General features: G+C 39.7%; 1 protein-coding gene across 3 annotated transcripts in view; it reads left to right on the forward strand.

Moving 5' to 3' along the window:
- Mhcl (Myosin heavy chain-like) overlaps window positions 1-20,313 on the forward strand; it is a 138,450-nt gene extending 118,137 nt beyond the window's left edge. For 2 of the 3 annotated variants that reach the window (XM_065234855.1, XM_065234856.1), the window contains 3 exons: window positions 18,573-19,726; window positions 19,799-19,951; window positions 20,118-20,310. In XM_065234855.1, coding sequence (XP_065090927.1) covers window positions 18,573-19,726; window positions 19,799-19,951; window positions 20,118-20,226 — 1,416 coding nt within the window. In that variant the 3' untranslated portion in view covers window positions 20,227-20,310. Of the gene's footprint in view, window positions 1-18,572; window positions 19,727-19,798; window positions 19,952-20,117 lie in introns of all 3 variants that reach the window. The other variant, XM_065234857.1, reaches the window with a different exon arrangement.
- Window positions 20,314-23,763: the final 3,450 nt, after the last annotated feature.

The following is a 23,763-nucleotide window of genomic DNA, read 5'->3' on the forward strand; positions in this document are numbered from 1 at the left end:
TTCTAGAGACCTGAAAAATGGACAAAACTTACTTTTATCAATTGGACCTTATTCAGAAAAGATTTTTGTTCTATGTGAACCTCTAAAACCCAGAAAAAAAAAAACGATTTAAAAATTAAAAAAAAAGTTGATTTTTCACTGTTTTATTTTTCCACTTTAGGCAGACCTGAAAATTATTTATAGTTTATTTTTTCATGATATCAGTGTTTCACATAGAGTAAAAATCTATTTCCTTTAAGATGCGCCAGGTTTCAAGTCATTTGGATGTGAACTTTTTGAGTAAGGGCGAACACGAAATTATTGCGACACATTCAACAGGGCATAACTTTTTTACCATTGGGTAAAAATCAACCAAATTTTGCACACTTTCTCATTGATGTGTATTGTGTACATGCAGATTCTTTCCAAACACCTGGAATTTCCTGACCTGTCGCACCGGCAGTTGGGAAAAATGTTGAACATTCACCATTCAACCGTCTCCAGAGTGTTGAAGCGGTTCCAGGAGCGGTTGACGTTGGACCACGGCAAAGGAGCTGGAAGAAAACCGGGACCGGAGAACAAAAAGACGGAGGGAAAGGTGAAGCGGATGATTATAGCAAATCCCAACGTCTCAAGCCGTGATTTGGCTAAAAAGATCGGCATGTCGCAGAGCTACGTCCAGAATGCAAAGAAGAGAGCTGGACTACATACATACAAGGTACAGAACTTCCCAAACCGCGATGAGCGGCAACAATCGACGGCTAAAACTCGGGCACGGAAGCTCTACGAGAAGATGCTGACAAAATATGGCTGCTGTGTGATGGACGACGAAACGTATATAAAAGCCGATTTTAAGCAAATTCCGGGGTTGGAGTTTTTCACCGGCAAGAGCAAGTTTGACGTGGACGACAAATTTAAGAAGAAGAAAATGTCGAAGTTCGCCTCCAAATATCTCATTTGGCAGGCCATCTGCTCTTGCGGACTGAGGAGTGAGCCTTTCGTGACAAAGGGCACAGTAAATGGCGAGATCTACAAATCTGAGTGCCTCGAGAAGCGCCTGTTGCCGTTCTTGCAGCAGCACGACGAAGCTCCGCAATTTTGGTTAGATTTGGCATCATACCACTATTCTAAAAGTGTCCTGGAGTGGTATGAGGCCACTTCTGTCCATTTTGTTCCAAAGGGCATGAATCCGCCAAACTGTCCGGAGCTGCGCCCGGTGGAGCAGTACTGGGCAATAATGAAGCGGGATCTTCGGAAGAGCATGAAGACAGTCAAAGACGAGAAGGACATGTTAAGAAAATGGAAAAAAAAACTGAGAAACTGGTACCGGATGACACTGTAAAGACTTTGATGGAGGGCATCAAGCGAAAATGCGTTCAATTTTACACTCAAGGCTCCATCGATTAACTTTTCTTTTGATTTTTGAAGTAAATATATGTATAAAACTACCCTAAAATTTTGGTTTGATTCTAAACATTATAAGAAAATTGGCATGACATTTTCGGTGTCGCAATAATTTCGTGTTCGCCCTTTATCTTTCCCGCCAATTTGGAAAACACCGTTTCGAGAAAAACGCGTTTAAAGTTTTGGGTTGTGTAAAAACATGATATCTGAAACTTACGGTTAATCGGCGATACCGGGGCCATAGATCACTCCTTCCTCGTGCCCGTAGCATTAAAAAAAATAAAGTAAAGTATAAATAATCGATAAAAAAAAATTTTACTTGTATTTCCCCCTTAAGGATCATTCTGAGGATCTTGTTTTGGATCCTCTAAAGCTTTAGCACAACTCTCCCAGATTGGCATACCATACTGAATAGCCGGCAGAATGATCTGCTTGTGGACAGCAAGCTTGTTTTTGAGGGACAGGGTGGTAGAGCGACCTGATCAAGATGTTACACTTGGTTGATGTCTTGTCCACATGGGATCGGAATAGCAATTTGCTATCGAGGGTGAGACCAAGGTAGACTACTTCACTCGACCATTCAATAGGAGTGCTATCAAGTGCTTGACGTTAGCAGGCGGAACAAGCTGAGGTGAGGTATATATACACACTAAGATTTTTTTACAGGAGTCAGTATTTTTTTACTGGGTTTTTGAATTGCTGAAAAAGTCGGTAAACATTCAAATGACCGTTATCCGTAAGGAATCAATGAAATCGACCAATTTTATTTTCTATCATTAAATGGGGTTAACAGAACTAAGTATGTACAAGTTCAGAACAAATATTCTCATTAATAAATTTTCCACAGATTTTTAAACTTTTACCGAACAGTTCCGCAATTCAAAAACTCGGTAAAACCGTACTGACTCGATTAGTGTGTAGGTAGCTTTTCATGCAATTGACCACTTTGTCAAGCAGTTTTGGCGTGACTTTCTACCAGCGATTTCACAAAACTGGACCAACTAATTTCTATTTTTTTGTGAAACGCACAAATGTTGGCTACTTTTTTCGAGGTTCTAGAAGAAAAAATCTCAAAATAATGTTTCATTTCAAAGTTCGAGTGGTAGTAAACGTCGTTTTATCTGCTCGAATGAAGTGGTTAATTTAAATTTCATCTTTGTTGCACACTTTCGTTCGTCTGTACAGAGGGTTCGGACAAATTTTACCGAATAGGACTGAACTCCTACACTACCTTGGCAATTTTTAAACCTGCATATCAGTATAATAATAGACATCTAAAAAGTAAAACTAAATCTTATCTTAGTATAAAGGGAATTAATCGTTGCAATTGAAGATTGTAACGTTTTTTGCTTGAAATTATTAATTATTTTGTTGGACATTTGTTCTAAAGTCTCAACATTCCAAAATTCTATGTACCTCGGTAATACTGTACCAGGGAGACAACTTCAAATCATCTTCAGAACTTTATTCAAAGGATTCAGTATTTATTCCTGGTAGTGCAACAACTAGACCATATTGGCACATCGTAAAGCATGACCGGTCTAAAAACTTGTTTAAATATTAGAAGTTTATACGTCAGGCAAAGTTTGGATTTCCTGTTTATATCAGGATACATCAGATCCATAACGATCCACCTTTGCGTTCGGACGCGCTTTAGCAGCGCTCTTGTATATACTTTTAAATATCCAAACAATTTTTTATCATATTTTAAAAACTGACCCGCGTGAACTCCGTGTTTTTTTTTTATCATCCGACGCGAGTGCAAAAAGACAATCGCTTTCTATGGCGCTGCCATGGCACCTGCAACCGGACCTTTCATGCAGGTTGTGTTGGTGCACAGCGAAATCATGAAGACATTCTTCGGACCTTCATGCTGCCTTTGTGCCAAGACTGCCAGGATAAGTTCATAAATGAACTTAATCTGAAGGAACTGTCTACAACATTGAATGGCATCAAAGAAAACATTGGCAATACTTTGGAAGCAAATCACAAATTGCTTACTAACTTCAAAAACCTCAGTGCGGCGCATGACGCAGTGCTTGAACACATTGAAGAAATGCTTGACAATATTAAGCGTAGCATGTCGACCGTCACCAGCAGCAACAAACTTATTGCTGTTGAAATGAAAAATGCAATTTCATCAATTCTGGACACACCTTCGGCGGACACCTGCACAGCTGTAAAAGCGGCAACCAAATCAGCGGCAACCAAATCAGCGGCAACAGCAGCAGTAGCGGCAATAACAACAACAACAACGCACTCAATTAACCAGCTACCTGCAATAATTTCCACACTCAAGAATGAGTTAGCGGACTCCCAAAGTACACTAGCATGTGAAATAAAATCTCACATAGAAGAAATGGCAAAATCTCTTTCAACACCAGTCGTCATCATTTCCAAGAATTACACAATTGACGAACCAGCCCCCAGCTGGCGAATCTTGGGAAATAAAAAAGTATGTAAGCGTGACTGGACAGAATATGACGCCAAGCAACATTCCCGCCGTCTCCAGGAAAAAAACGAGGAAAAAGCCAGACTTAGGCGCAAAAAACAAGAAAAGAAACCAGGTAACAACCCCCACAACAATACCAACAAAAACAGCGGCAGTAACAACTACACTATTGGCAATTGCAACAATAACAACAACAACAAAAACAACAACAACAACAACAACAACAAAAACAACAACAACAACAACAACAACAACAACACCAACGACAACAACAACAACAACAACAGCAACAACAACAGCAAAAACAACAACTACAACAACAACAATAACAACAACAACAGCAATAATAACAACATAAACAACAACAGGACCCGAAGCAGCCATCTCTACAACAGCACTGCATTACCTTTGGATAAAGAACTTTTGGCTGCTGCACGAATACAATTTTCTCGGCCACCCAAAGAAAGCGGACTAAATTTCATTAATTTCGAAAAAGGGGAAACTATTAACCCTTATCGAACTGAAAAACCAACTGAGCGAGAACACCCTCCTCTTCTGGACCCCATGCGTCCGCCAATAGTGAGACTTACTGAACAGTCCGTAACTGGCGACCAACGCTTCCTGAAGGCGCGTCTAAGGGACCCGAAAATTATGGACATTGTTCGGATCTACCTCTCCTTCCTGCATGACCAGCCATCATCAACATGTATTCGCGGAATCACCAAAACCAGTGCTATTCTAATGCTAGCAGCTGAAGGACTACCAAAAGACAGAAATCTCCTGCACGAAATTTTCCTGGACGTCCATGAAGAACTTGGAATTACTCGAAACGACGCCTTGGCAGACCTGCAATCCTACCGTACATTCCTGTCCAGTGAACGCACGCAAAGGCTACAATCTACTAGGGAGGCCGACCTCAAATTTTACAATCCTGTAAATTTTCAACGCCGCTGACGCACCTTGAGGAAGACTCATTATTTCTATATAACGATGCTCGGCATGAGACTGAGGTAACTAATAATAACAATGACCATACTTTATCAACCGACGTATTTCCAACAATTTCTTCACACAGACAGAATGCGACTGAAATTTTGATTTATTGTCAAAATTTCAATCGCATGAAAAGCCCAGCTAAAATGAAGGAACATTTTATCAACATTTATTATGCTCATCCTTTTCGGTCATTCTGGCAACTGAAACAAGCTGGGACGAAAGCGTAAAAAGTGAAGAAATCTTTGGAAATGCCTTTAATGTATTCAGAGACGACAGAAATTTTCATGCAACACAGAAGAAGTCAGGTGGTGGAGTTCTTATAGCTCTTTCGGCCAATTTTAACTCAGAAATTATCTTTACACCAAAATTTACAGAATTTGAGCATATTTGGGTGAAATCACACATAGCCGGTGAAAGGCACGTGTTCGCCTCAGTGTATTTTCCACCAGACCATGCTCATAAAAGCACTTATGAAGCCTTCTTCCAAAGTGCTGAACAAATTCTATCTGACCTTCCTCCTGAGGTTAAAGTTCACATCTATGGAGACTTTAATCAACGCCATGCTGACTTCATTCTGGACTCTGAAAATGAATGTATCTTACTCCCAGTCGTTGGGGATAATGAAACATTGCAGTTCATTTTTGACAAAACTGCTAATTTAGGACTGAACGAAATTAACCACATCAAAAACCAACAAAATTGCTATTTGGACTTTTTACTAACGAATATTTATGAAGATTTCTGTGTGACCGAATCATTAAATGCACTGTGGAAAAATGAAGCGTTTCACACAGCAATCGAATATTCTTTATTTATGCATGAAAACCAAAGACCCAACGACTGCGAATACGAAGAAGTCTTTGAATACAAATTAGCAGACTACGAAAAAATAAAATTTAAATTAAACAGTGTCAATTGGCAATTAATTTTAAGGAATGTAGGAAATGTCGAAATTGGTATAGACGTGTTCTACAAAATTTTAGCAGAAATAATTTCGGAAGAAATACCTTTGAAGAAAAAAAGACGTAACAGAAACACAGAAAATCCAGTCTGGTTTAACAGACAAATAAAAAACTTGAAAAATCGGAAGCAAAAAGCACATAAAATTTATAAAAAACACAATAGTAGTAATAATTTATTAATTTATTTGGATCTATGCAATCAACTGAATTTAGCTATCAGTACTGCATTTGAAGAATATAATGCAAAAACTGAACGTGAAATAAAGTCCTGTCCGAAGAACTTCTTTAATTACGTAAAAACGAAATTAAAATCTGACAATTTTCCTTCAATAATGCAGACGAAAATGTCGGTGATAGTTCGGAAAAAAAAACTGTAATCTATTCGCAAAATTTTTTCAAGAAATTTATACGACATTTTCTGAAGAAGATCGTGACCGCGATTATTTTGCATTTTATCCAGAATTTTCAAGGGACATTGGCTTCAATCAACTTCAAGTGCAGGACATTTTGCAGGCTTTAAAAAATTTAGATGCCTCAAAAGGTCCTGGACCTGACGAAATGTGAAAGAGTTAGGGATTTAGGAATTATCTTAGACTCTAAGCTAACTTTCATAGACCATTACAATACAATTATTCACAGGGCAAATAACATGCTAGGCTTTATCAAGCGCTTTTGCTATAACTTTCAGGACCCTTACACAATTAAAACAATATATATTGCCTATGTGAGGTCAATACTGGAATATTGCAGCATTGTATGGTCTCCATTTTCAATCACGCACGAAGAAAGATTATAATCAGTACAAAAACAATTTCTATTATACGCTCTTCGTAAATTAGGTTGGACTTCATTTCCTCTTCCATCATATGAAGCACGCTGCATGCTTATAAACATACAAACATTAAAAGAGCGTCGTGAATATGCAATGGTTTCATTTGTAAATGATATCGTTTTTTAGTTATAATTTTGAACTAATTTCATAATATAAAGTGGAAAATTAAACTTTTTCAATTTAGCAATCAAACCTTCATGCTAAACACTGTCGAATGCTTTTTCTATGTCTAGAAGAGCAACTCCAGTTGAGTAGCCTTCAGATTTGTTTGAACGAATTAAATTGGTAACTCTTAAGAGTTGATGAGTAGTTGAATGCCCATGGCGAAATCCAAACTGCTCATCTGCAAAAATTGAGTTCGTATTGATGGGAAGCATCATTCTATTCAAAATTATCTTTTCAAAAAGATTACTTATTGAAGAAAGCAAACTTTTTGGGCGGAAGCTAGAAGCTTCAGCTGGATTTTTATTCGGCTTCAAAATTAAAACAAGTTTTGCATTTTTCCATTTATCAGGAAAGTATGCCAAATGAAAACATCTGTTAAATAATTTTACCAAGAAAGAAAAGGTACTCTCTAGGAGTTTTTTGATGAGGATATAGAAAATTCCATCATTATCTGGTGCTTTAATATTTTGAAACTTTTTAGTTATAGATCTTACTTCGTCCCCCAGGAATCATCAAAAATATTTTCCCCAGAGAAAATATTCTTATAATCCCGAGCAACCTGAATCTCAATAGGACTAGTAAGACAAAACTGAAATTATGGGAACTCTCGAATTGCTTAGCAAGTTTTTGAGCTTTTTCCGGATTTGTAATCAAAATTTTAGACCTTCTTTAAGCGCTGAAATAGGCTTTTGAAGTTTTTTTTCTTCAAAAATCTCGGAAACTCGGGTCTAATTTAGAAACATTAGGGCATATAATCACTTTTTAAACTGTTTTTGCAAATCCCGCCAGATAAATTTCATGGCAGGATCGCGTGTTCTTTGATATTGCCTCCTAAGAACATTTTTGAGACGGATTAAGAGCTGAAGATCGTCGTCTATTATAATTGAATCGAATTTAACCTCGCATTTTGGTACTGAGGCAGCTCTTGCTTCAACTATAGAAGTAGTCAGAGATTCAAGAGCATAATTAATTTCATCTTTGGATTGCAAAGGAATGTTTGGATCGAAGTTATATTCCATAAATGTTCGATATTGCTCCCAATCAGCTCTATGTTAATTGAAAGTAGAGCTGTTAGGATTACAAATTATTTCTTGGGATATTTCAAAAGTTACTGGAAGGTGATCAGAACCGAAGTCAGCATGGGTAACCAATTGGCTACAAATTTGACATGAATCAGTTAAGACCAAATCAATAGTTAAGGGATTTCTTGCTTTAGAAAAGCATGCTGGGCTGTTTGGATATTGAATGGTGTAATAACCTGCAGAACAATCATCAAACATAATATTACCAACCAGTGGAAACTAACGATTTTAAATTGGCTCCCTACTTGCCTATTGGTCCTAAGCAAATCGATTAACGTACCCCATTCTAGTCGAAATTCTAGTACTACACTCTGTTTGTTTTGATTCGCTATGAAAGTTTGACAGATAAAAAGAGGGGTTCGTGGATTTTTGTATGTTTCGAGGGGTGTTCGATATTGTTCGCTACATTGGGCTACAAAATGGTGAGTTGACAACCTGGAAGGAGCGGAATACCTAGCCCTGGTCCTCACAAGTTCCTACTTCACGCCTCCTCGAGTCATATGATAACAAAAGACTACCAGCTGAAACATGGACACAGCTGGTTGGCGTAGCCTGGGCAATGTTGCCAGTCCGGCAATAGCAAAGTGAAGAGGTGCGACGCGAACACTGGCGCGGTAACCATAGTACGGTGATAGAGGAAATGCTTCACCAAACCTGAGCGTCTGCTCACCATGGAGGTGCGGCTCAAAACGGCGTCTGTTCTCCATGTTAGGAGCGGCTGATCACCGTCCTAGTGCCAGCGTGGGACTCTAAACAGAGCTGTGCACGATGGTCCCCCGGCGAGACAGGGGGTTGGGGCAGGCCCAACAAGCCGCCCTGGAAAAAAACAAAGTTGCAAATACCGAAGAAAGAAATACGGATCGGAACAATCGGCACAGACCTACGTGACGAAATAAGGACTACGATTGGAAACTCGGAACATGGAACTGCAAATCGCTCGGCTTCCCGGGTTGCGATAGGTTAATCTATGACGAACTTCAACCACGCAACTTCGAAGTCGTAGCACTGCAGGAACTTTGCTGGACGGGACAAAAGGTATGGAAAAGCGGGCATCGAGCGGCTACTTTCTACCAGAGCTGTGGCACCACCAACGAGCTGGGAACCGGCTTTATAGTGCTGGGTAAGATGCGCCAACGCGTGATTGGTTGGCAGCCGATCAACGCGAGGATGTGCAAGTTGAGGATTAAGGGCCGTTTCTTCAACTACAGCATCATCAACGTGCACTGCCCACACGAAGGGAGACCCGACGACGAGAAAGAAGCGTTCTATGCGCAGCTGGAGCAGGTGTACGACGGCTGTTCGCAACGGGACGTCAAAATCGTCATCGGCGACATGAACGCTCAGGTAGGACGGGAGGCAATGTATAGACCGGCAATCGGGCCAAACAGCCTGCATGCCGTATCGAACGACAACGGCCAACGATGCGTGAACTTTGCAGCCTCCCGGGGTATGGTAGTTCGAAGTACCTTTTTCCCCCGCAAGGATATCCACAAAGCCACCTGGAGATCACCTGACCAACACACAGAAAACCAAATCGATCACGTTCTAATCGACGGGAAATTCTTCTCCGACATTATCAACGTCCGCACGTACCGCAGTGCGAACATAGATTCGGACCACTACCTAGTTGCAGTATGCATGCGCTCAAAACTCTCGACGGTGCATAACACACGTCGAAGTCGAACGCCACGACCCAACATTGAGCAACTACGGGACACCGGAGTTGCCCAGGACTACGCGCAGCAGCTGGAAGTTGCACTACCCACGGAAGAGCAGCTTGGCGCAGCTTCTCTTGAAGATGGCTGGAGGGACATCCGTTCAGCCATAGGTAGTACTGCTGTAGCGGCACTAGGTACTGCAATCCCGGACCGAAGAAATGACTGGTTTGACGGCGAATGCAAACTGTTAGTAGAGGAGAAGAATGCAGCACGGGCGAGAATGCTGCAACACCGCACGAGATTGAATGTGGAGCGATACAGACAAGCGCGGAACAAACAAAACTCGGTTTTCCGAAGGAAGAAGCGTCAGCAGGAAGACCGAGATCGCGAGGCGATGGAAAATCTGTACCGCGTAAACGACACACGGAAGTTCTACGAGAAGCTAAATAGTTCGCGCAAAGGCTACGTGCCGCAAGCCGATATGTGCAAGGACTTGGACGGTAACCTTCTCACGAACGAGTGTGAGGTGATTGAGAGGTGGAAGCAGTACTATGACGAGCACCTCAACGGTGAAGCAGCAGAAAACGAAGGTGGCACGGCAACAGACCTTGGAGCACGCGCAGAAGACGACAGGCTACCGGCCCCTGATCTTCAAGAAGTTGAGGAGGAGATCGGTCGGCTGAAGAACAACAAAGCAACTGGTGTAGATCAACTACCAAGTGAGCTATTGAAATACGGTGGTGAAGCACTGGCTAGAGCGCTGCACTGGGTAATTGCCAAGATTTGGGAGGAAGAGATATTACCGGAGGAGTGGATGGAAGGTGTCGTATGCCCAATCTACAAAAAGGGCGACAAGTTGGATTGCTGCAACTACCGCGCGATCACACTGCTGAGCGCCGCCTACAAGGTACTCTCCCAAATTCTATGCCGCCGTCTGTCACCATATGCAAGAGAGTTCGTGGGGCAATACCAGGCGGGATTCATGGGTGCCCGCGCTACCACGGACCAAATTTTCGCGATTCGGCAGGTTCTGCAGAAATGCCGCGAATACAACGTGCCCACACATCATTTGTTCATCGATTTCAAATCCGCATACGACACAATCGATCGAGATCAGCTATGGCAGATTATGCACGAGTACGGATTTCCGGATAAACTGACGCGATTGGTCAAGGCGACGATGGATCGAGTGACGTGCGTTGTTCGAGTATCGGGGACACTCTCGAGTCCCTTTGAATCTCGAAGGGGGTTACGGCAGGGTGATGGACTTTCGTGTCTGCTGTTCAACATCGCGTTAGAAGGTGTGATCAGAAGAGCTGGGATAGACACGAGTGGCACGATATTCAGGAAGTCCATCCAGCTCCTTGGTTTCGCCGATGACATTGACATTATGGCACGGAACTTTGAGATGATGGCGGAAACGTACATCAGACTGAAGGCTGAAGCTAGACGGATTGGACTTGCTATCAACGCATCAAAGACAAAATATATGAAAGCAAGAGGTTCTAGGGAAGACAATGTTAGCCTCCCACCCCGAGTTCAGATTGACGGTGACGAAATCGAGGTGGTCGATGAGTTCGTGTATTTGGGCTCACTGGTGACCGCCGAAAATGATACCAGCAGAGAAATTCAAAGACGCATTATGGCAGGGAATCGTGCCTACTTTGGACTCCGGAGGACGCTCCGGTCGAATAAAATTCGCCGCCGCACGAAGTTGACTGTCTACAAGACGCTGATTAGACCGGTGGTCCTTTACGGCCACGAGACCTGGACTATGCTCGTGGAGGACCAACGCGCCCTTGGTGTTTTCGAACGGAAGGTGTTGCGTACCATCTACGGTGGAGTGCAGATGGATGACGGAACGTGGAGGAGGCGAATAAACCACGAATTGCACCAGCTGCTGGAAGAACCATCCATCGTCCACATTGCAAAAATTGAAGAATGCCGCACGACGACCCAGTGAAAATGGTTCTAGAAAGCGACCCAACAGGAACAAGAAGAAGAGGCGCGCAGCGGGCAAGGTGGATCGACCAAGTAGAAGGTGACCTGCGGACCCTTCGCAGACTACGAGGCTGGCGAACTGTGGCCATGGATCGAGTAGAGTGGAGACGACTTCTTCGGACAGCAGAGGACAACAAGGCCTTAGCCTGATTGGTAAGGTAAGTCGATATTGTTCGCAAATTTTACTCCAGTTAGAATAGCATCAAACATGGAGTTAGTTTTTAGCATATCAGTAATCATGTCAGTTAAGATTCTGCTGCGAATCCTGGAAGTTAGCTTCCAATTAAGTAACGCAGGCGAAAGAGTGGTCAATGCTTCAGTGTAAAAAGAAAACGCGTGCTGGAGAATAGTGGCAAGAATAGTGCATGGAACAGCTTCGAAAACATGAAAAGACAGTTGAGATTTTCCTTTTGTATTTATTTAATTATATTTCACATAATCTTTACTTTATATTGCCGAATAGAGATTCCTAAATATATTCCACTTCCTACCCGAGCAAAGTCTGAGATCAAATTGAAATCTAAATTTGATGTTGTGATTTCGCTGATAATGATTGCTCAGGTTGCTGTCGTTTTGGTCGTTTTAACGGTTAAAATATCAAAATTGAAAGCAAAGCAATCTTCCTGTGACATCACATTGAAAACTATTTCTGCTATCAGTGAGAGCAAACTGAAAAATCAATTTGATATCATTTTTTCCTGTTGATATCAAAACAAGTATTTAATTTGATGTTATGCTAAGGCAATGAAAACAAACCCATAACAACATATTGTTAAAGAGCAAATGTACAGCAAAATGAAAACAAAATTTGGTATCAAATTTGTCAATGTGTAAACTGAAATCAAATTATGATTTCAGTTTGATGTTGATATCAAAACTTGATTTCAATTTGCTGTCATTTTGATGCTGGACTTTGCTCGGGTATTAACACAAATGTTCCCTTCCGAGGCATCTATGAAGGTACTAAGGTAGTATGGGTTACAAGCACCTTCTTAAGTATATGTTGGACTAATATTCCTTCCTATCCTCTGCAATTGTAAGAATGTGGCCAGGTGTATAATGCGATGCTTGTTTTGCAAATTTTGATGTGTGGGAAAAACCACTAATCCAAAGTGTTTTTTCACGACAACACACGATATTTTCTGCAAAATGTATTGATTGACCAGTTTATAGCTCCCCACGATTTGTGCAATCGCATATGCTATGCTATGCTATCAGTAATCATGTCAATTAATTATTTCTGTAAAAATTCAATTTTAGCAGCAGTAATGGTACCTTTTTTTATATATATAATGCGTTTATTTTCCAGGCTCATTTGCTCTGGTACCTAAATCAAAATTATGAAAATTTCCGTTAGAATTATGTTGGCAAGTATTTTGATTTCTACCCGCTGCAATAGTAGAACATTGTTAGCAGCGAGAGGAGCAGGTTAAGATGAAGAATTTGAAATCTGGGGTGATATTTGTACCTACGGGTACGAATGTAGAATTTGTTCCTGGTCGAGAACGTGGAGCGTTTCCTACCTGTCGTTTAGAACGAGATTGTAGGATCGCTTTGCGAGTCTTACATTCCCAAAAATTGGATTTGTGGTTTTCACCACAATTTGAACATTTAAATTTCTTAGCATTTTCCTTCACAGGACCGTCGTCCTTTGCGTGAGAGGAATCACCACAATTCATGCATTTATGTGGCATGTAGCAATTTTTTGTTCCGTGACCCATCCCTGGCACTAACGGCACTGGGTGAGGTTTTGGAAACTTCCTCCAGTCTTTGAAGTGTTCCTACTTTATTCGAACATGGAGCATAAGGCTAGCTTTTTCTAAGGCCTTAAGATTGTTTAGTTCACAAGACTTGAAGTGAACTAAATAAAAATCATTAGAAATCCTGTTACGCAAATCGCCAGGACGGAATTTCATTTTCATTTTGATTACTTGGACTGGTACAACTCCCTCCCCTTGCTAGTTTTTGCTCCTTGCTGTTAGTGGGCGGGCTTAATTTCAAGCGTTATAGTTAAGTGTTGGAGACGGTAGGTTTATGATCAGCGTTGCTGGCTCATGCCGCGGTAGAATGGCGTCATGGGCAGGCAATGGGGATTACTAAGCTTCCCCTCTCGGATGAGCCACTGCATGAGAAAACCAAAGATCTAGTCCAGCAGTAATAGTATCACACTTGTTACTCCTTTGATTGAGAACCGCGTCGTAGTACGCTTATTTATAGGCACTGACCAGTGTTGGGAAAATATCAAAATATCAAATCTCACCAACGCCCAAGATCACTCTTGATTTTCGTAGACAAAAATCAACAAGCAAACAACTGCGGTTGATTTTGCAAGCTGTGATATCGCAGTTCGGAATATCAAGCTAACAAAACTCACCAACTGCAAATCTCACCAAACTGTGGTGAGATTGAGTTTAATGATTTTTTACACCCGAATGCAACCGAAACTTCCATAACGGCTTGCAGCAGTCCCTTCGCGCCTGCCATCGGTGAAAATTAAAAAGATATAGCTGACTATGCTTTCTCTTTCTAAGAAAACGATGTGCAATAGAATCATTTTTCTGTAGAGTCAACTCTCAGCTTGATTTTTGCACGTTGTGAATAGTCTCGCAATATCAAAGGAGCTTGTAAAATTAATATCAAGCATGATATTTTGTTCCAATATCACGCGTGATATTGCGAGCGCATGAGAGCGGAAAAATATCAATTGATTTCTCCAACAGTGCTCCTTCTATTTGTGTGACAAGCTTTCATTGTTGTTTTCATTGAAGTATTACTCCGGGAACACCACCACAACTAATCTTATATGTGCTTCATTTTGATTTGGGATAAGTGTTTGAACTATGGCTCGGGATTTCCACTGTGGCGTGCTTCTACCCGAGCAAAGTCTGAGATCAAATTGAAATCTAAATTTGATGTTGTGATTTCGCTGATAATGATTACTCAGGTTGTTGTCGTTTTGGTCGTTTTAACGGTTAAAATATCAAAATTGAGAGCAAACATATCTTCCTGTGACATCACATTGGAAACTAGTTCTGCTATCAGTGAGAGCAAACTGAAAACCAAATTTGTTATCCATTTTTCCTGTTGATAACAAAATAAGTATTCAATTTGATGTTATGCTAAGGCAATGAAAACAAACCCGTAACAACATATTTTTAAAGAGCAAATGTAGAGCAAAATGAAAACAAAATTTGGTATCAAATTTGTCAATGTCTAAACTGAAATCAAATTATGATTCAGTTTGATGTTGATATCAAAACTTGATATCAATTTGCTGTAATTTTGATGCTGGACTTTGCTCGGGTATTTTGCCATACCCATGTATTTTTGTGGTGCGACATAGTGGAAGCGTGTGAGCATAGTTGGAGCATATACCCTATATAATTTAAAAATCAGCTAGGAAACTAACTTCAAAATGAAGCATTTTAGTCTTTTTTGAAAGTGTCACCTAAGATATACTTTTGATAAAATCAAAAGTAATTGAAACACGTTTAAGTTTAGATTACAAGCACTAGTGCAGGTACTTAATAAAGCATGATTGATTAGGCGAATTAGAGATTTCAATTATTTATTAAATTAGACTAATGCGATATCGTAATCATCAAATGAACTTAAATAAGAAACTTCAGAAAGTCTAATCATCTAATAAGTTGTAGAATAAATCTTCTCAAATCTTCAATAAGAAAACGCAAGCAGACCATTTAGAATTACTCAGCTTAAAAAGGAGAGGAATAGTTTAGGAAATAAGTAAAAGTAGAGGTATGTGACAATTGATAACTTTTAATCTTTTGTAGGTATTGTTTTCTCCTGAGTTTATTGTACTCGATAACTATATTATCCTCTCAATACGCGAAATCTCTGATATATGCGGTTAAAATATTTAAGTTAGCTTATTTCTTATTGAACACGAAACATTTGCATTTGTAAACAGCAGTCAATGTTAATCTATGAACTAAACCCTACGTGACTGTAAAATCGATCCTTCCGTATGTGGTATTGATGCATGTTTAACTTTTTCGTGGCTGTCGGAATCAACGCGCCGCAATTCGGTAGAGCTTACCAAAAGTTTTTTGAGCTTATGTTGTTTAGAATTTGTTCTATACGGTCGCGAAATTTTGAAATGATTGATACGTGCGGCAAAATAACTAAATTGAATCAAAGCTCAATAGTAAAATAAGTAGAATATCTAGGGAGGAAACCAAAATTAATCAACTTGCCAAAGGCTATCACATTTATTTTGGTGGCACTCTTTAAGTGATAATAAGCTGTTTTTTTTTCTCTACGGTTGTCTCGCGTGGCGTTCGCAATTTGCGCGATTTTCGTATCTTACGTAATTTAGATGTTTAGCTCTAAACGGTTTTACTGACTCGAGGTCGTTCCTTAAGTGGTTTGGTGGCTGTTGGAATCAACGTACCTACGTCTGCGGAGCTTTTTTTTCCTCTGTTCGCGACCTAACACCACTACGACCAGTAATTTGATCTATTGTAGTATATCCCGTGTCCTTAGTTTAGTGCATGTCGTATTACTCCATCACTATTGAGAAATGATGAAGTATTCGATTTTTTACAGTTGTTGTCACATTTATCGCAAGGATCCGACTCTAATTGAAAGGTCCCGCTATTTATACCCTTCGGAGTGTTGAAACACCCTCTAAAGGCGTGCCCCTTTGTCAGCCAAAATTGGATTCCTTAGCAACAAAATTAAGGAATGACACCGATAATGACTATGCATCAGAACCCTGATCTGATCCAGGGATTCACCACATGACCTTGAACACACGTTCAGTTTTGGTGTCGTAAGTATGAAATTGATGCTCCTTCTCAGTAAGATACTTGAGAAGACGTTTGAATCTGTCCAATGTTTCAGCCAATACACGACATTCGGGGTGCCAATTTGCAGTGAAAACTTGAATTTGACGAAGGTCAAAAGTTCCGTGCGAAAAGCATGAAGATCGGAAGTGTTTATCCCAAGAGGGGGAATCTTTTTCATAAGCCGGGCACATATAGTCACAATAGGGGGAATCTTTTCCTTAAGCATTAAGCCGGGAAAGTTGATTGAATTTTTCCTGGACGTTGATCATTCGCATCATCCGTGAGCAAATCAAATTGATTGCTCAAATTAATTTCATCAGAAGGGGGATCAAAAGATTGCCCTTTTTTGCACTTAGGTTCCATGGCGGCAATAAAACTTTAGTCCAAATAGAATCCAAGCAGATTACTATAAGAATATGATGGTTTGAAGAGGAATTTTCCAAATCGATATCCAAGGATTACCACGAGTAGGGTCCAAAAAAGGATCGAAGAGGAATAAGAGTCGAAAAAGGTAGACAGTTTCCAGGTATATTGAGCACTGAAGTGCTGTTTAAATTTGTTGTAGCTTTAGGTAGCAGTAACACTTTTTTTCAGCAAAAAGCAAATAGTTCCGCACGGCAATAGAGCACGATGCGGCCTGCGTTTTAAATCAATAATTACGAAGAAATCATAAAACCTACAAAGTTACTACCAACGGCACAAATCTAGCGAACTGGATGGAGAATGTTTTGTAGAACAAATAGATTAACAGTAATGAAAATTTCAACTTAAAAACATTAAAATGTACGTTATTTGACAGTTATTTTGGTACTTTCAACATACTTTTCAATTTTGATGTATCATAATTAACTTAAATCGAGTTCTTCTCAAAGAAGCTTCAATAGATAAGATCTCAATCTTTCATTTGGTATTTTTAAATAAAAACACATTAATATTGAAAGAATATAGCTAATTAAATTTGGCTATAAAAAATAGAACAACTCACTTAGCAGTTATTTCCGACCCTATGTTTCATGAGGATTCTTCCATACCTTTAAGAGCCCTATCTACCCTAAAAATATATACAACCCACAACCCGGTACCAAACACCCTGTATATATAGTAATGACCCGATTTTGTTGACCCCTCGGCGCATCTGACTTTTTTAAATAATTTCACAAACCTCAATAACCTTCCTTCAAGTTTTTCAATATTTAAAAAAAAAATGTCGATGCTAGGTTAGAACAATTTTGTAATACATGTACGCAAAACTGGCACACTAACCCTAATGTAACAAAATAAATCTAACATTAGATGGATTTTATAAAAAAAAAGTTAAACAGAATAAAAAGAAGCACGTATCTCCAAAAACGGGAAGGTATTGTATCAAGCTTTCGCATATGTGGCAGATATGTAATTAGAATATAGGTAGCAAATACTTAATTTCAGATAGATTTGCAACAACATCTATTATAGATATAATAGGTGGGGAAATGTAGGTAATGTCGGCCTACATGTCCCTAATTTGGGCCCATCGCTAAAAGTCTGCTATTTATCAATTTTATCTAGATGAACGCGTCATTAGGACGGTACTAATTGATATTTTTGGTCGTTATTGAAAATTTAGCCGATGGCTGAATTTATGTATGGGCCCAAATTAGGGACATGTACCCGAGCAAAGTCCAGCATCAAAATGACAGCAAATTGATATCAAGTTTTGATATCAACATCAAACTGAATCATAATTTGATTTCAGTTTAGACATTGACAAATTTGATACCAAATTTTGTTTTCATTTTGCTCTACATTTGCTCTTTAAAAATATGTTGTTACGGGTTTGTTTTCATTGCCTTAGCATAACATCAAATTGAATACTTATTTTGTTATCAACAGGAAAAATGGATAACAAATTTGGTTTTCAGTTTGCTCTCACTGATAGCAGAAATAGTTTTCAATGTGATGTCACAGGAAGATATGTTTGCTCTCAATTTTGATATTTTAACCGTTAAAACGACCAAAACGACAACCTCCTGAGTAATCATTATCAGTGAAATCACAACATCAAATTTAGATTTCAATTTGATCTCAGACTTTGCTCGGGTAGGCCGACATTACCTACATTTCCCCTATATCATTGGAAAATTAAAACTTGCAAAGATTCACTTACAGGATGAATTATTTTTCTTTTTATAAGCTAAACATTAAAAATCAATCAATCATAATAATCATCGCTTTTGTTTTATATTTGTAGTTGCTGGAACAAGCAAAGCTTCGCCTGGAAATGTCCCTTGAAACCATGCGAAAAGAAGCCCGTAAAGAGGCTCAACAGCGCGATGATGAGTTTGAAGAGGTTCGAGGATCAGCTTACAAGAAAATCAAGTCACTGGAATGTCAGTTAGAACAAGAACACGAAGAACGAACTCTATTACTGCGGGAGAAGCACGAACTTGAACGGCGTCTGAATAACCTCGAGGAAAATGTACGAGTCGAGCGAGTGGCAGAGGAAGCAGCTTCACATAAATTAAAGCGTGATCTTAGAAAGTACAAAGCGCTCCTCCGCGATGCACAAACTCAACTAGAACGAGCAAAAACCGATTCTGCTGGTAAGACGCTGATACGACAGCTTCGAAACCAGCTAGAAGATGCTGAATCGGCACGTACCTCGGCCGTGAAAGCTCGTCAAGTAGCGGAAAACGAATTGCAGGATGTCCAATTGATGCTGGAGGAAGCTCAACGAACACGGATAGACGCCGTTGAGAAGGCCACTTCAGCTCTGCGCGACCGTAGTGAACTACAGGCGCAACTAGATGAAAACGAAGAAGAAATGGCTGAATTAATGAAAAAATTCAGTGTCACCGTTAAACAGTTGAGCTCCGAACAAGCGATCATAGCGGACTACGAACTAAGGATTTTAGAACTAGAATCGGAGCGAACATCCTTAAAAGAACAAATATCAGACTTAACGGCTCGACTGGAAAACGTGGAAAACATAGGCGATTCCCCATCGAGCATTCAAATCAAGCGTCTTGAATTACGTACCAAAGAATTAGAATCACGACTTGAGTTTGAACAAGCAACTCGTGCACGCATGGAAATTCAATTGAACCGACACAAAGATTCACTTGAAAAGGCACAAAGCGAAGTTGTTCAAATTCGTAGCAAAGAAATGCATGCACAAGATGCACTCAAGAAATCACAGAGAACTATACGGGAATTACGGGAAGAGATACACTCATTTGCAAATAAAGAGCAAGAAAATCTATCTAAGCGGAAGGATCTTGAGAAGCGTCTGGAAACTGTAGAGGCCGAATGCGCATCGGCGCGTGCTGATCTTCGGTTAGCATTGCAAAGAATATCAGACTTACAGCAAGCGATGGAGGAAGGAGACTCATATCATTCAGATAGGTAATAAACACAACATAATTATTCACTAATATTATGCAAATACCTACATAACATTTTATTTATACATTTTAGTGAAAATAGCGACAGTTCAATTGATTCAGTGAGTGATTTGAACTACCGAAATCCAAATAATATTTCGTTTCATCGAGAAAGGTATGACGGTATCAGCACTAATGCAATCGGTTCGAACCTGTGCAATCTAGGGGAAAATGAAAATATTCCAAGGTATAGTATATTATATACTTTATTATTACGCTATATAATAGGCCATAAGGTATGCATGCACATGAGACAGTAATGCGTATAATGGCATTATATTATCGATTGTCTTTAACCCGTCAAAATCAATGAAATTATTTGAGTGAAAACGTATATTTTTTTTCTATTTTAGAGTCACCCTTACTTCGTCGTCCATGACTTCCATGCCATCGGTGAAGGAATACAGTGAAAGCAATCGCGTCACCAATGGTGATGAAAATGGAGAGTCTTCTTATGCTTAAAATGACGTCTAGTACTATTCAAAAGGAAATATTTAAACAACAATTTAAGAACTAAAACAAGTTGTTATACAAATTTCTTAAAAATATTCTATGTCATTAAAAAACGCTGACTATCACAACTATTTTTTTTTCAAGCTGTGTTAATTGAATTTCACAGCTTTTATTCACGGTTGGCATACACATTTTTTTTCGCACAAATTGTTCATTTGTTAATAACTCCACACTTACTTGAGGAAACATGTATTTTCTTGAAACAACTGATAGAAAAGAGTTCGAGGTTCCTATGAGTACGTAAAACACAGGAGATTTGTATTAAGGTAGAAAGCTGTTTTCAAATTTGCGTCACAAAAACGAAAAGAGAAATAATCACTGTTCATTTCAGAGTACTAGGGGAAATGGATGTAATGTCGGCCTAAATGCCCCTAATTTGGGCCCATACATAAATTCAATAATCGACTAAATTTTCAATAGCTACCAAAAATATCCATTACTACCGTCCAAATGACGCGTTCATCTAGATAAAATGGATAAATAGTAGATTTTTAGCGATGGGCCCAATCTTAGATCCATAGGCCAACATTAGAGCCATTTCCCCTATTTTATATAATATCAATTGCTTAAAGTAAAATCAAGTTTCATCCACTGGGTGAACACTTATTAACAAAAAAGCAATTTGTGTAAAAAAAAATGACATGCCAACCTCGCTTTTATTGCTATATATCACCTTTCCAAGTGCAGTTAAGAAACCTAGCAGAAAGCTCTCCCTTCAAAATATATGTATATAAAATGCGCAAGTACACTAGTAATGAAATCTATTCAGCAATGGATTAGGCAACTGGTGTCGTCAAGCTAGAGCCTATCTATACCAGGCATGGGGTTAAAAATTACAAAGCTCATTTTCTGCAGCATCTTTAGGATATGTTCGAGATAATTGTTTTTGAAAAAAAACCCAAAGCCGTTCCTAGCTTTACTTTACTCCAATTAGTTTATTTGTTAGGCTCAAACGTCAAAATGGACTCTATGGAGCCAAGAACCATTTAATAATTTTATAATTACAATAAAATATTAATGAGGGACATTGTTTATGAGTTCTTCTTACACTTCCGACTGGCGACTTGAGTACAGCTTCCGCTTTCATCCGTGTCCTCAAACTCCTTTGCTTATTCCAATTATTTTTCCTTCAGCAGTGCCCACCGCTTGGCCTCCTCCTCGTCCTTTATCCGCTCCCTCTCGGTATAGTTAACTATCACGAATTTGTAGTAGAAGGGTTAACTACCCCATTCCCGGCCTATTAAGCACAACCCGCACTTAGTCTTTCTTAATCTAGCGTAGTTTAGCACCAAACGGAATGTTATTGTAACATATTGCTTCCAAATTTATTTACCTTTCCATATGTACCGTTATTTCTAAAAGGGGTCGCGAAATATTCATTTATTGTTGAAAATGCAAAACTGCTTCATGTAGCTCAACTTGACCTACGGGTTTTCTTAGGCCAATTAGCCATTGAAACGCCATTGGAATTCTCTTTGGCTAAGTGAATTTGCGTGCGCCTTTTGTACACTTCAATTGTGCCTTTTGTTTTCGAGATCTTATTTTGCGTTCTTCAACACAAGACTGCAAGACGAAAGCTAATTAATAGAAGCATCGTACCAAAAATTTGTTTGACATGTTTACGCCGAAATCATAGATAGATTTAATGTTTTGTGCTCGATAGGCCGGGAATGGGCGATTAGGCCGAATTATATTTTTCCCCTTATACGTATCATTTTTGTATTTGAAAACTGGCGGCTGCTGTTTTCCAACAGCTCTTACTTCCTCTCGGCTGTTCTTCTCGGCGTCCGGGACGTCACATCCATCACCACCACCTCTTTTTCCACGACCTCAACCGCTTCCTCGTTTGGCGATGCACCTCCAGTCAGTTGACTTTGAATGATCTATATTTCTTGTATTTGTTTGGTTTACATGTATGAATTTTCAAGTGACACAGATGCGTCTTTTCAACTTTAGTTATTTTGAAATTTTTAATTATTATTTACTGTTCCTAGTCCTATCAGGCCTGTTAAAGTATGACCACCTTAGTGGGATTGGTTTGTTTTGAATTGGAAAAAGGAGACTACTTAAAACTACTATTTACAGCTACAACTAATCTACAACTACTATATACACCTAACCTACTATATACAAATTGCTTATCAAAGCATGTTCTGATGTATTGCATTTCTGTACAAATTTGTTCCTAGTTTCGTTAATTTGAAAATCTACTTTCGGGATGTTAGCCTCTTGATGGAGGTCGGAAATGCGGGTATCGATCTAGGATCATCCTCAATACCCTGTTCTGCGCTACCTGTATTTTGTTCCTGTGAGTTTGTGCACATGATTCCCACACCGGAGCTGCGTAGAAGATCGCAGGCGCAATGATTTGTTTGTAGACAGCCAGTTTGTTCACCCTAGAGAGACGAGATCTGCGGCAAATAAGTGGATACAAGCACCTAACTAGATTGGAACACTTAACTACTGCCCTATCTATGTGCGAGCGGAAAAGGAGCTTTTCGTCAAATAACATACCAAGATATGTTACTTCGGTGGACCACTCAACCCTTGTGCCATCCATTATTACAGTACAAGAGGGAGCCGGTTTTAGTTTGGGAGATTGTCGATGGAGGAACATTATTGATTGGGTTTTGGAGGCATTGATTTTGATTTTCCACGTGTTGGCATAATCAGCAAAGGCGTCAAGGCATCGTTGAAGTTTGTTATTTCACGAGGCCTCCTTCCCTTGACGGTTATAGCGGTATCATCTGCGAACAGGAAGAACACGCAACCGTTGCCCAAGGGAGGAATGTCGGAAGTGTATATGCTGTATAGCAAAGGGCCCAACAGGCTACCTTGCGGAACACCTGCTGGGATGGAAAAGGTGTTTGAATTGCAACCATTCAACGATACCTTAAACGACCTTTGCTGGAGGTAGTTACGGGTGATTTTTACAAGATGTGGTGGAAAGTTGAAGTTACAAAGCTTGTACACAAGTCCGTCATGCCAAACATTGTCAACCACCACTTTTCAACATCTAGCAATGCCATGGCTGTGGACTTGGATACAGCTTTGTTACTTCGAATGTTATTCATCACCCGAACTAGCTGGTGATTTGTGGAATGCCCTTTCCTAAACCCAAACTGTTCAGGGAGGAGAATGTTGTTCTCCTCGACAAACTTGAGCAAACGATTGAGAATTAGTTTCTCGAACAATTTGCTCAGCGCTGAAAGGAGGCTGATTGGTCTATAGCTGGAAGGTAGTGATGGATCTTTACCGGGTTTGCGGATTGGTATGATTTTTGCTATCTTCCAGATACTTGGAAAGTAGTGCAGTTCCATGCATCTGTTGAAGATAGCAGTCAAAAGCGAGTACACTTTCGTGCTCAGCTTCTTCAATACCAAGTTGAATATACCGTCAAACCCGGGAGCCTTCATGTTTTTGGTGTTTTTCAGCGCTGAGCAAATCTGCTCCACTGTAATATTTTCTACCGGAGGGATGACACAA

Source organism: Ochlerotatus camptorhynchus, unplaced genomic scaffold (assembly GCF_037179485.1).
Source record: "Ochlerotatus camptorhynchus isolate MF236.1 unplaced genomic scaffold, CSIRO-AGI_Acam_v1.1 ptg000443l, whole genome shotgun sequence".
Lineage (NCBI taxonomy): Eukaryota > Metazoa > Arthropoda > Insecta > Diptera > Culicidae > Ochlerotatus > Ochlerotatus camptorhynchus.